Below are 13,914 nucleotides of genomic sequence, written 5' to 3'. Positions count from 1 at the left end.
AGGGGAGAGAACGAGTACAATCCTGTATTATTATCATTAGAATATGATCCCACAGATTCATTCTATAGTGATGTGATGGCGTGATACGGTGATTGTGTTATAAGTCCACTCCGGAGCAAAGTAGATGACCATATTTGTCGGGTTGACACAGGACCATTCATATAGACAACAATTGGACATGCAGGCAGGCTGGCGCCACAAACAGACTCATCTACCCACAGAGCAGAGGCCACTGCTTACATAACCACACTGTACTGACACCATGCAAACAGCAACACAAGAGCTACACTCAACCAATTTAAATATTTTACAATAGAGTCATTTAGCAGACGCTCTTATCCAGAGCAAATTACAGGAGCAATTCGGGTTAACTGCCTTGCTCAAGGGCACGGATAGTCGGCTCAGGGATTCGAAACAGAAACCTTTCAGTTACTGGCCTAACGCTCTTAACCAAATGGCTACCTGCCGCTTACTACATAAGCCGGAAACGTTTACAGATTATCACATCAAACACACAAATACAACCCCCTTTATTCGCTAGATTACTGACAATCAGACAGCAGGTCCATTTTTAAAATGCATATTTAAAAACAAAACACCCTGTACTGTCTGTCTGTTTCAATCCTGTTATCAATGCATCAGAGTCATGGGTTGCCGCAGTGCTTTCACACACTCAGACAGGTAGTTCCCAATGTGTCCTGTAGGAGGCAGTGTCCTGTGACAGAGGCAGTGTGAACTGTAGGGCCTCTGGCTGGTAACTGGTAACAGAGAAGTGGATTGAAAGCCCTACATGTCCATGAGCAGAGGAGAGAGAGCAGCAATACCAGGAACCCCTGCCAACCTCCTTACAACCAGCCCCTGGCATGAGCCTCAATCCACCATTCCTCAGCGTCGAGACCATCAGCAGCAAGCAAGACGCCACGCACCGGCTATGTCCTCTTCAAGGCCAAAGATGACGAGTCGTTGACACAAGTGTAGCAACGTCTTCAAAAAGCTCCTTAGCATACGAGAGCGTTGTTGGTGTTACATTTGCCGTGGCTGCTGTGTGTGTGTGTGTCTGTGCGGCATTCCTCTGTGTGACTGTTGTGTTTAGCACAGTGCTGCCAAATGGGAGGGTGGGACAGATCCCCAGCTAGATGATCCATGGCTAAACACTACAGACAGAAAAGCACACACTAAAAGAATGCAGTGTGCCCTGCGCTACGTACATTACTCGCCTCCCTTAAAACAAATAGCCAGCTGACCTGACTGACGCAGGTCTTAACTCAGTGCAGATCCTCATGTTGCACCTGAGGCTACTACTGCAGGGAGGCTGGCAGTCTACAGCTGCATACGCAGCATTGTAACGGCATCCTCCTCTAAAAGCAAGTATAAAAACAAGGTTCTCTAACACGGGCCTATTTATCCACTTAGTAAGATGTTAAGATGCAAATGTAGCATTCGACACATTGTTACAATCACCTGCTCAGGGTGTCAGACTGAACAAAGGGACAAGTCCCCAGTAGTGTACGGTTTTGAGAGGGAGAAGGCATCCAGGCACTGTGTCCTGGTTGAAAACAAGACAGTGTGTTAGGAGATAGAGAATGAGCAGACTGGGATGTTTCCCATTAGCATGTTGTAATGCAGCCCAGATGCTTCCTGCTGGGTGGGTAGGGAAAGGCTGGTGTGACTAAGGGAACGGGGGTGAAAGAGAGGAACGATGGAAGGATGAGAAAAGGCTGGGTGAAAGACAGGTCTGGGTTGTGTAGCTAGCTCTGGGCAGAAACAAAGGAAAGTGAAAGGGGTTGGATGAAGAGGTTAAGGATCCTGGACTCAGCCCCATGAAGTAGACACACTCACTCTAAACCAATTCTCAATAGACTACATGGACCAACCAGCCTGCCAACTATGACATCATTCAAAGCTGAAGGAAAACACTACACAGGGCTCTACAGTGCGACCATTTTACTCGCATAGGCACCTAAAAATGTTGTTGTGCGACCTGGAACTTTTATTTCGAAGCACCAGTGCGTCTAGAAAAATGTAAGATTCCAACTTAATAACCAAAAATATTTTGCATTGTGCTCCAAAATGTATTCGCGTGCGCCTACATTTTACAACTTAGGCGCACACGTGCTCCTTGTAAAAAAGGTCAGCGTAGAGACTTGCTACTCATTACCCTCTACAGAGAGAGGGGAAGGAGAGGGAGAGCTGGGGAGAAGTGAGATGGAGAGAGGGAGAGAAAGAGGACGGGTGCGAGTATGAGACAGAGAGGGAGGGGCAGAGTGAGTGAGCAAGGGAAGAGAATGTAGCATAGCAGGCAGGAGTTGAGTGGAGAGAAGCCAGGGAGCTGCACCACTAGGACCAAGCAAATGAGGCTGTGAGCTGAGATGAACTAAAGAGGCTGAGGTGGCCTAAGCCCAGCCCACACAAACACAGCTCTCTCCAGCCAGCCCCCCCCCCCTCATCCTGCAGAGCTCCAGTCTATGCTGGGCCAGCCAATCCCTGCCTATAGAGGAAAAACAGCCAACAGCTCTGCATCCTGCACCGAGTGTTGCTGCATGATATTCTGAAGGCTGTTTTCAGACCAAGACAGTCCTACACAGACACAGACATGAAAGCTTGTACTAGCACAGAAGCGCAGACAGATAACATGCAAACACGTGTTTGGGCTGTCTGATGAAAGTTCACCAGGACATTACAGGCCTAAGGGAGGAGGAACTGCAGAGACAGACACTGAGTGCATTGGCTGTACTGTCTTGTCTGTCACTACTAAACTCAGAGGCTTTTATGCTCAAACCCTTGCCAGCCAACTAAAAACACCATCTGACATGAGCTGTGGTCAATCAGTACACACAATATGCGTCAATACAATTAATTTAAATAAGAAGTTAATAGTGAATTACCATAGAAACCCTGAAATAACAGAAAACCAGTGTAACCCCTAAAGTAACCCTACCAGATTAGCTTTAAATTCATTTCAATAAAGTGGCAGTTAACAGGGAGAGATCAATAACAGAAATGTATTGACTGAATTATTTTGACTAAGTACTGGGGAGGGTAGAACATGAAAGCATGACATAGGTGATTATATTAGACTATACATAGCTAGATACAGACCACATCAACTTTGCAATCGTCTACGAGCACATATCCAACCCTACAGTGGCTAGTATCACTGTACTAATCGCCACAGCTATGAAGCCAAGACATTCTATAAACTGAGGTGAAATTCCAAACATGACACAGGTGTTCAAAGGCAAACTAACTTGACTCTTGATCAGTGGAACATCTGAGACGCAGACCTGGACTCTGTCTGCTACACACTTCACAGTGGAACCAAGCTGGGTATACACAGGCATTCCACCATCAGACTATGTATTTTTTGGAGGAGAATGAACAGCAGCTCCCATTGGCTGAGGGCAGTGTGTCTCAAGGGAGCTTGTGAGCATCAGTGTGAGTGTGTGTGGAGTGGGCATGCATTCTTCATCCCATTCAAAAAATATTTAAAAAAAAATATTTTTTTTAAAAATGGCCCACTTTAGTCAAATCTGCTCTAGGCTAAATGCATCATGGGAAGGGAACAGCAGTGGCGCAAGAACAAACACCACCCCCCTCCTCCTCCTCCCTCCTCCCTTCCCTCCGCCCCTCCCGTCCTGTCCCAGGGTGTATTACACTATCCTTTCTACACCTAGTTCTGGCGAAGACCAGGGCAAGACCGACAGGGACAACTGTACCGGGGTCATGCACTAAATACTCTGATCCTTTCCATCTACCAGAAGAGGAAGACAGAGATCAGAAAAAGTACAGAAAATAGAAAGGAAACAAAACAAGTACAAAATAAAACCTGGAGAAAGGTGAGGCAAAGAGGAGGAGTACTGAGAGGAGAAGAGACGGTATTAGCACACATTTGAGAAAGGAGTATGGAGAGAGAGAGAGAGAGAGAGGCTTCTTACCCTGCATGGTTTTGCCCAGTCCTTGCCCCAGCTTCCAGCCATGTTTCTGAAGCAGCCGGTGCCCAATGTTATCCTGGCAGACAGAACAGAGGAGAAAAAGACCAAAAACATTCCAATAATAAGAAAAGCTTTTCCCGTGGGCACGGGTCACAAACACATACAGGACTACTATCAAATCATCACCAGCTCCTACACCATGTGACATCAGTGTCTTCCAACACAGGGGGAGGTGAAGAGGGAGGGAAGGAGGGAGGGAGTGTGTAGTCTCTGTACTAACATCCTTATGGCCACACTGAGGGATAGAGAAGGAGCCTACCCTAACAGGAACTGATTAAAACCTCTAAAGCTTACAAACAGTCCCATGTTCTACTCGTTGTTGTAACACAGAGAATAACAGCTGTCTGGGAGGTACGAGGGGAAGGAGGAAGAGGAGAAAGGAGACGGTAATATATGTATCACACGCTTATACATATATGAACCGCTATAGAGCGAGATCTATCGTACACAGACAAATGGAACAAAAACGAGGTATGGAAATCTTGCGTTAACAGAAAGAGGACCAGAAACTCCAAGCTTGTTGTGATTCCATAACCAAGACAGAGGGGAGCGCCACGAAAAATATGCAGCTGTCACGAGGGAAATACAGCGAAAGAGGGGGAAAGAAAGAGAGAGAGAAAGTGCTAAGAGGGCCTTGGGTTACCATTACAAGGCCCAAGGTTGAGAGTGTGTATGACTGTGTATGAGAGAGGAAGACTTCAGGTGCGTGACTGAGACTTAACGCTATGGGTCAGCAGTAAAACAAAGTGAAAAGCAAGACTGTCGCACCACTACAAACTACAGTACATCATCAAACACAAAGAAAACAGAAACAATGAGATTTGAAAAAATAAAAAGGTTGCATTTCAGTTGTGATTATAACTATTCCAAGCTTTTCTACTACCATTCACCAGGGTGCTGCAATCTACCAAAATCATACAAACCAACCCCCAAAAAAGGATATTTATAATCACAAAGAGAGTAGATGTCAAATTTCAAACAGAAAACCAAGTGGGAGGGATTGAAACCAAACAGTAAAACAGCATGCAGCTTTTTGTTAGAGTTTAACAAAAAGAGACGGTGTTAGTACTGGACTGTATATGATGATGCATATACAGAAGGGCAGGGTCAACAGAATGCCTACGGACCAATGGTGTTAGTCTGAGATGGGCTCAAGCACAGAGGTGATGGTTGGACAGGGTCATAGTAGATTGTCTTGACAGAGAGAGGGCAGTGGAAGTGGATGGAGCTGTAAGGGTGGTGGTGGGAGGGGGGGCAGTATGGGTTAGTGCATGTGGAAGGGGTAGTGGTTGTCACACACAGAACATGCTGCATCTCCGCCCATCTGCCTTTGTCCAAGAGATGGATTTTAGTCAATTTTATCAAGTCCCTGTGGTATTTCTACCCAAACTAGTACCCCCCCCTCCCCCATCTGTATAACTAAGTAAACGCTCCCCGCTTGCTTATCGTTAACTACAATATCATTACCTAATTGGTTTGTTTTAAGTGAGTCACATAAAATATTGTTGAAATGGCAACTCCCCTCCAAAGCCACTGACAATCTCCCTCACAGAGTATTTGTTGTAGAGCCTTGCTGATAAAATATATATGAGCTGTATCTGTGTGTCGGTCAGATATGCTAGAGAGAGGAATCGCATGTGTACTTACAATAACTGGGGATATACATCACCTAGCATGGTGTCACCATATAAACATGTTCATGCTGGTTGCTAGACACATCAAGTCAGAGCAGATATAAATAAAAGAGGGTCTGGAGGACTACAATTCCCATGATCCTCTGCAGCCTCGTCTCTCTGCACTGCAGATGGTGCTGCAGTGGGCTCCTCCCTGCTCCCATTGACAAAGAGATACTGGGGATGCTTTTAGTTCTCACCGCAGTAGGATGGTGCTGTAGCTGCCTGCAACAACCCACACTGAAACACAAGCACTGGCTGAGCAGAGTAATAGTTGATCTAATAGCACCTCTCAGGGGTTATGTAGGTTGGTGGGGGAAATCAAATGTAAGCCAATAGTCTGTAACCCTCCCCCATAATAACTCTAGCTGCGTCTGTAAATTAGAATGAGGAAAACCAGGTGGGGCTGATGGGGAGAAACTTCAGTCCAAAACGGCTGAGACTGATCGATGAGCCAATCAGAATGGACTGAGCAGAGTGTGAGGGCGGAGATGAGGCGCAGGCTGTGTGCTGAACAACAGATGAAGGAATGCACTAAATGAAGAAGAAAACAGACAGACGGACGATGAAAAGCAACGACGGCGAGTTCCAACAGCAGTGCAAGTGGAGTGAAGGCATTTCCATACGAACCTGGCTTTAAAATACTGGGCTGTCAAAAGAACAGTCACACGTGACACAGTGTAAGACAACGGCCAGTCACTAACGCTTTCAACTGCAATTTGTTTTCTATCCTTTTCTTATTAAAAGAGCAAAAATCTTTACTTTGCCCTAAAGAATGTATAAAACACTGTACACAAAACAGAAATGTGGTAACTAGGCATGTCAATAAACTCACTGATTGAATGATTACTGTTAATATAGGAGAAATAAAAAGAAAATGTTATCCAAACAAGAGAAATCCACACCGAGTGTTGGTAGGGAGGGTAATGTGCATTGTGCTGTTATTGACACAGTGCATGGGAGGGGGGAGGTGGAGGGAGGGTAAAACCAAATAGATGGGGGTATAGGAAGGAAGAGGTATACAGGGGGCACCATACCAGGAACCTGTGTGAGTCTTCAAACCTAGTGATGCTGACGGTGTCATTTTCTGTGTGTGTGTGTAGTAGACGCTGGCTGTGTGTGAGCCTCACACTGGGGTTCAGAAGCCCCTTGCATTATATGGGAGGTTTTTAATAGGGATTACTGCACCATCACTGTCTGAGGCCTTAACCCACAGGACAGACAGCACGCTAATCCACTTAACCAGAAAATAATATCAGAAAAAATATCAACCAAAACTTGGGTCATATTTAATATGATTATCTCTGTGTGAGTGAGTGAGTGAGTAACTGTGACAGTAGAAAACAGAGGGTGGCAGTCAGGCGTCACCCGCTCTCGTCCCCCTGTGGAATGTGTGTTTTTTTACAGGAGTCTTGTGGAGCCGGGTCTGTTGGACAGAGCAGGGGGGCAGCTCTGCTCTTCCTTGTAAAGCTCTATTTCCAGCTCCGCTGTCCTTGGCGCTCTGTCTGTCTGCCTTGCACGCTCACATTCCTCCCTGCTGAGGCTCAGATAGGTGTGACTAAATGGAAACAATGGTCCCTGCATGGGCCTCAAGGGACTCAGGCCAAATAGAACAGACACCTTCCAACCAAGGCCCTGCCCTCTTAGCACCACCATATTGGAGAGCAGTTGTTACCTAACCTTGGGTTTGTTCAGTTGACCTTGAGGAGTTGTGACTTAACCGGTGGATAGACTTGGTCAGGGTCATTGGATCCATTACCATCAATGACCTTAAAAACATCTAACTGACCTCGTCAGTCTGCCTCTTGCAGTGTTGGAGCTGGTGCTAAATAGAGATGGAGCCCTATGCGGGGTCAGGGTTGTAAAGGGGACGAGTGACTGATGGTAATTGACCTTTCCCTTGGTAATCTTCCAGGGGCTCATTTTCCCAAATGAAGGCTGGGAGGTGGTGGGAGTGTAACACTAACACAGCATGGAGCAGAGGAAAGACACAGCTGGTGCCTGAGCAACAGCACAGTAGTCTGTGCGTATAATTGTGTGTTCCTCTAGGCTCGGTGTGTATGTGTATGTGTGTGTGTGTGTGTGTGTGTGTGTGTGTGTGTGTGTGTGTGTGTGTGTGTGTGTGTGTGGGCGAGCAAGCAAGCAATGTTGTTGCGCGTGTGGGTGGCAGCGAAAAAACACCTATACAAGGTTGATCATTTCAAAGACACCTACAGCTCTGTTGATACATGGATGTGAACAACAACATAGCCTTTACGCAGTTGGTACACCGTCACAGTCTGTCAGACCCACCTCATGTTGACGATGTCAGCACCTGGACCCAGAGCAGAGAGACACCAAATGGCTGTTAGCACCCGTGATAACATACAGAGGGTGAGCAGGGGTCAGTGTGTTACTGCAGTCGTACTCCACCATGAGAGGGTGATGTATGACTTTTGACCTGTCATAAATCCCTGGGCATGTACGTTTCCTTCTAATCTGACTGAGGTTTGATTCTAACTGAATATTGGTGCCAGTGGTGCTGTGATGTAGCGGACCCTGGCTTGGTGCAGTGTCTCAGTAGCCAAAGGTAAAAGGCCGGAAAGTATCATGTGAAATGGCACGGTGTGAAACCAATCTTCTCTCTCAAGTTCGAAGCCAGAACAGTTTGTGCACAGGTGTTTTTTAAATAGAGTTTGCTCTTGTGTGTGTGTGTGTGTGTGTGAACGTGTGTTTGTGTGTGTCTGAGGCTGCCCACTGCATTGCTCTCTCAGGGCCAGGGATTTGGAGGAGGGAACAGGGGTAGGGGACATTGGAGAAATGGGAGAGGGGAGGGGAAAAGGTGTTGTGATTAGGACAGAGTGTGAGAGAGCTAGTACCGAATGATACCCAGTTAACACATGCAATGCAAAAACCATTGTTAGAGAAAGAGAACAGAGGGGAAAGACAGAGAGAGAAAACAGATCCCAGTAAAGTACCACAGACCTCTAGCTGCCTACAGATCAGAACACACACGAGTGGCAGGGGAGGGGCGCAGAGAGGTGCGGTCGCTGCACACACAGCCAGCTCCGTGACGTGAGACACGCTGACGACTGTCACTGGCCCCCGTCACCCCAGAGCCATGACACTGCTGCTGGAGTAGGAGGGGGGGGGGGGGAAATCGGCTGATGTTGGTGAGTGTGTTACAGCCTTTTATAAATCAGACAAGCCTAAGTGGAACTGGGAAATTTCAAAGCTGATCAACTGCAACTTCACTGAAATTAAAGGTTTGGTGTGTGTGAGAAGTACGCATTATGTGAGCGCATGCGTCTGTGGTTGAAGTGACAGTCCTCGCTCTCTCTCCACGTGTGTCAGGGGCAGTCGTGCTGCAGCCCGGCTCTCAGCGCCCCTCCATAGACAATAGCGCAGGAGCAACAGAGCCACTTTACCCAGGTAGGCAGGCCACCTCTCCTGCTCTCCTCTCCACTCCTCTCTACCGCCCACCCACAGTGGGCTCCTAAGCCAGTGAGTGGGTTGGTGCTACGTGGCTCAGCTTGGTTTGGTCAATCCGCCCACCATGACAACCCATCAGGGTATATATATGAGTCACATGAAGGCCTATGGAGAAATGGTCAGGGCCAGACAGGAGTTTCTCCCTCACATTTCATAAAGGAAGCCTTTTTAGCATGGCTTAGTAATGCTTTCAGAGCAGCAGGATAACAGAGCTAGGAGAAGGACAGACTGACCTTGCTGTTACCGCTGTTGTTACTGCTGCTGTCTATGTGCCTCACAACAGAACAGACACAGGATTATTTACACCAGAGTGCCTGGCTGAATAATTTGGCTTTGTTACAGCTACATGTTAAGGCTAGCTCTCAACGTCTAGCGGTATAGTTGTGTGGGTGTGTGGCGTTTCGATGTAGACTGGCTGTGTATAGTTTTTTTTTAAAGCCTAAAAACCCTCCTCGTACCTACTTGTAAGTAAAGCTTTATTTATCAATGCAGCTGGAACTCTCGCCATGAACTCTCAAAGCAGCTGGGCTAAGATACTGTTCTGTTGTGCCTTGAGATGCTCAGAATCAGTTGGAGTCAGGGGACATCCACTATGCCCTGAGGAGGAGAGGGGATAGACGTTGTGGAGACAAGAGTGGAGTTCAGGCCTGCTCTCCGTGGTGCTTCAGAGAGAGAGAGAGACACGGAGAGAAAGATGGAGGGAGAGATGGAAGGGGGAGCGAGAGAAAAGAGCTGCCTGCGATATTATCCATGTGCCTCGTCAGCGAAAAATGCAGTCCCAGTTGCACAAGCACCATGCCAGCACAGAATGACAGAGGGTACTGTACACCGAATCACTGTGTAGTAGAGAGAGAGAAAGAATTGTTTGAACATAGATGCATGAAAAGAACTGAGAGAAGATTGATTGAGAGAGCAGAAAGACGTAGAGCGATGTGAAGACAGAGAAAGAGTGATAGAGAGACAGTAAGAGAAGCGTTACAAGGAAACCCTAAAAGATGGGAGTAGGAAAGCGGAGCGTGCAAATACAAACCGGGTCATTGCTGCTTAGCTAATAGGGGCCAATTCGCTGCAGGAGAGAAATGTCGAACACCCCAAGTTGTGTACAATACTGTAATGTTCTGCGATAACTGTCCTATATACACACACAAACACAGAGTACACAAACTCCACACACACAAATACTAAACATACACTTCCATCTCCAAGCCTACACCTTTTCTCTTCTCTTCTCTTGATGTGGAGTGGATAAGGCACCGAGTCCCGTTCCTTTCCCAAATCAGGTCAGAGCAGAACAATCAGACCACATCTGATTCCCCTGTCCCCCCCACCCCAGTGTGTGTGTGTGTTGTGAACATGTATGTGAGTATGCAATTGTGTGCTACACTTCTAATCTTGTTAGCCCAGAGAGTATTAGATATGATTTCATTCATCAACAAGACCCCTTGTGAGTATGTCCATCTCATGATAGTGCTTCAGTGCCTAGGGTGCTAGCAAGCTAAAATTAACTATGGGAGTGTGTGTGTGTGTGTGTGTGTGTGTGTGTGTGTGTGTGTGTGTGTGTGTGTGTGTGTGTGTGTGTGTGTGTGTGTGTGTGTGTGTGTGTGTGAGAGAGGTGTTGTAGAGGGGGCTAGAGAGGTTTGTACAAATGGCCTTTATTGCTATATAGCCACGGTGTAATTTAGCACCGAGGGCAAGGGAGGCAAACAGGGATTAGCAATCTTCCACTACTAAACTCAGGGACCTCACGCTTCCCTAGAGGACATACACAAACAACATTTTACTGTCCACTGCCCTTTTAACAGAGTGATTGGAAGGTATTTAAACTATAGACTGGTAACAGTGCCTTATCCACTCCACTCTAACAATCTGGTGAACTAGTGCCTGGATGACTGAAAACGGGCTAAAAAGACAGACGCACATTCAGAGTTAAGATCTACAATTAAAGTCAAATATAATAATGAATAATAATGAAAATATAATCCTATTCATCCAGCTAAGAGCTATCACACAGGAAATGGCACAGGAAGCAGAGGGCTTGGGAAGGGAGGGGGTCTACAGTAATTCTACTGATTGGGTAGGGAGAATGGGTTGTCAAGGGAACACTGGACGTGTCTATCACACAGGCAGTGTATGATAGAGGCTCTTATTCCTCTTTCTCTGGACCAATCATCCATTCTCTCACACACACACACAGTTTCAAGTTGGGCTTGTCCAAAAAGGTGCAGGGGTGAAGGATGCGGCCTTACCGATTCTATGGGCTTGTCCAGGGACGCCTGCTCCAGCTCCAACTGGCCCTCTTCATACTGGTCAAAGTGATTTCCCCCCTAGGAGAGAAGACATGGGGACTCAGGGTTAGACACCAGACAGCTAACACACACAGAGAGAGAGAGAGAGACAGCGCGAGAGAGAGAGAGCGCGAGAGAGAGAGAGCGACAGCAGTGAAAAGCCAGAGGGAACAACAACCAAAGGAAAATGGAACAGTCTGCAAGAGAAAAACTCCTACTGTTTCTGTGTTCCCTTGATGGAAGTGAAACCATTTCAGCTCCCAAGAGGCTAAAACATTTCAAAATTACACAGAAACCACACACAATCAAAAGGGGATGAAATGGACATGTTAAAGCACATATAGATGCCTACCAAAGACACACATTAATGCACGCACACACACTGTTGAGATAAGGTTCTTTACTGCCTAAGTTTGACAGTTGAAGAGCACCATATCTTACAAGACAGATGGAAACCTAACGTTCACCCTGAGTGGTTAAACCGGTTACAGTGGTACACAATAATAGGCTAGAGTGTGTGTAGCTATATTACCACAACATTTCAAATGCCATGAGGTCAGTGCAGAGATCTAACCCATTTCACTTCACTGTCTGCAATGAGGGGGAACAAATTGGGGAGCTAGAATTAATTAAGTTATTTGTATTTTTCAGGGCAGCAGGATGCAAAAATGAGGCATCCTATTTGTATGAGACAGGGTCGTTGACCTGAGGACGACATCACGAGATGAGTAATGAGCGTGTCACTCCTTCCAGAAGGTGGGTGTTGTATACAGCCTCCGTTCCCAGACAAGACACATTACCCCTCAAAGCAGAGGCAGCAGAATGGCACATGAAGGTCACCTTGGAAAGCAGATGCGATTTCTCTTTGACCTTCAACCTGCTGAGACTGCCTTGTGTCTTCCAGTCATTCAATGTTCTTTCAATGTGTTCAATTAGACTGACTGAAAGCCACTGTTCCAATGTGTTCAATAATACAGAGATCCGGAGCCCCTTATCCTTTGCTCTGAGTATATTTGAGGCTTGGGTCATGCTGCGGTACTGACTTCATCAAATGGTTCTAGACGACTGAGGTAGGGCTATACGCTGACCTTTTGTTACGAGGAGCATGTGTGCGCCTAAGTTGAAAAATGTTTGCGCACCCAGAGAAATGTAGGAACACAATGACAAATATTTGAGTAAAATCGTGGCACTGTAGAGCCCCGTGAGGCTTATTGAGTTTAACACACAACCTCAGAGGATCCATCTCTAATACCTTTTTATTACAGAACATCAAGCCTAAGTGGGTTAGAACCTGCGGGACGTCTTCTGATGAGACTCTGATGCGCTCTGAAGTCTGTAGAGGCGGCCGCCAGCAGCAGTGACTGTCTACTCACCTACTGAGTCTACTACCGCTTCATCTTTACAACTGGTGGATCCACTGACGAACACAGATACTAGCCTAACTACAATAGATCACGGTATTGTAGCTCAAACCTTCAGGGCAAAACAAGGATTCAAATCAAACGGATCACCTGTTCCCTTATTTCTAACCAGACAACATGATTTCTACCACAGTAAAGCTTTACATGAGATCCAAGGATGACACTAGCCTGACCGATTTATAAACGGGTACAAACAACCCTCAAACCGCTGTCCGAGCCCACATTAAAACGGGTCATTATTTCAGTTGGAGGGCAAGCTGCATCAGCATGTTTGTTTTGGAGAATTCTATTAGGGAGAGGCAGTTCCTTAGAGCGAAGGGAGGGGGTTATTTACCATTTGGGACACACCACTCTTGATTTTCTGAAGTGATCAGAATGCCTAATGTGTAACCAGCTGCACCTCCAGCAACAATCTTTCCACTGCTGCCTGCTGGTCCTCTCTCATCTCCCCTCCGTCTCTGGTCTAATTTCACCACTCACAAAAGCAAAATAAATATTGTGGCATTAAAAACAAATAAACATCAATCTAAACTTGTAACTGAGGGTTTCCGCTACCACTGCCTACACTGAAATGGATGCTTACCTCGAATGACCCCACATTAGGGGAGGTCTGCTGCTCAGACCGAGTCTGATGGTAGAGACATGAAAGAAGAGAGACTGGGTCGCTGCTCTGAATACTGAGCAGTATGCTCTGCATAGTGTTATAACATGCAACATGCCTGAGCCCCAATGACAATTTAGTCTAAATCAATGGGCTTTCTATGAGATGGGTGGGATGAGACTATGTCTGTGTACACAGGCTGAAGTTAGACCGACTGTCAGTGGATCTCTGGGTGTTCCATGTGCAGTGTTGCTTGGCAGCGGGCTCTTGTGTAGACCAGGAGAGAAACACCTGCCGAATACTGAGCGACTGGGTATCCTGGACTAGAGATAGTTACATATTTCGATATTATTTTTGACAATACATCGTATCTACAATATCGCAATATTATTTTTGCGCTAGTTGGCTGTACCTGCACCAAAACTCCAGTAAAAAATATATATATAATAATTGAAATCGCAATACATATAG

The 13,914-nt window shown here is 46.4% G+C and overlaps 1 protein-coding gene across 11 annotated transcripts in view; it reads right to left on the bottom strand.

The window, feature by feature from the left end:
* LOC139578395 (G patch domain-containing protein 8-like) overlaps positions 1 to 13,914 on the bottom strand; it is a 37,550-nt gene that overhangs the window by 15,984 nt on the left and 7,652 nt on the right. For 2 of the 11 annotated variants that reach the window (XM_071405967.1, XM_071405938.1), the window contains exons 2-5: positions 11,383 to 11,460; positions 7,958 to 10,202; positions 6,296 to 6,314; positions 3,936 to 4,008 (exon numbers count right to left, since the gene is read on the bottom strand). Coding sequence is in view for 6 of the 11 variants with exons in the window: in XM_071405938.1 (XP_071262039.1) it covers positions 3,936 to 3,942 (7 nt within the window). In the remaining 5 variants the exon portion in view is untranslated. Of the gene's footprint in view, positions 1 to 3,935; positions 6,315 to 7,957; positions 10,203 to 11,382; positions 11,461 to 13,914 lie in introns of those variants that run through there. The other 9 variants (XM_071405958.1, XM_071405985.1, XM_071405949.1 and 6 more) reach the window with 8 other exon arrangements.

This window comes from Salvelinus alpinus, chromosome 1 (assembly GCF_045679555.1).
Source record: "Salvelinus alpinus chromosome 1, SLU_Salpinus.1, whole genome shotgun sequence".
In the NCBI taxonomy this organism is placed as follows: domain Eukaryota; kingdom Metazoa; phylum Chordata; class Actinopteri; order Salmoniformes; family Salmonidae; genus Salvelinus; species Salvelinus alpinus.
Note: the sequence above shows the minus strand (reverse complement) of the source record. Positions and strands in the feature narration are given on the sequence as shown.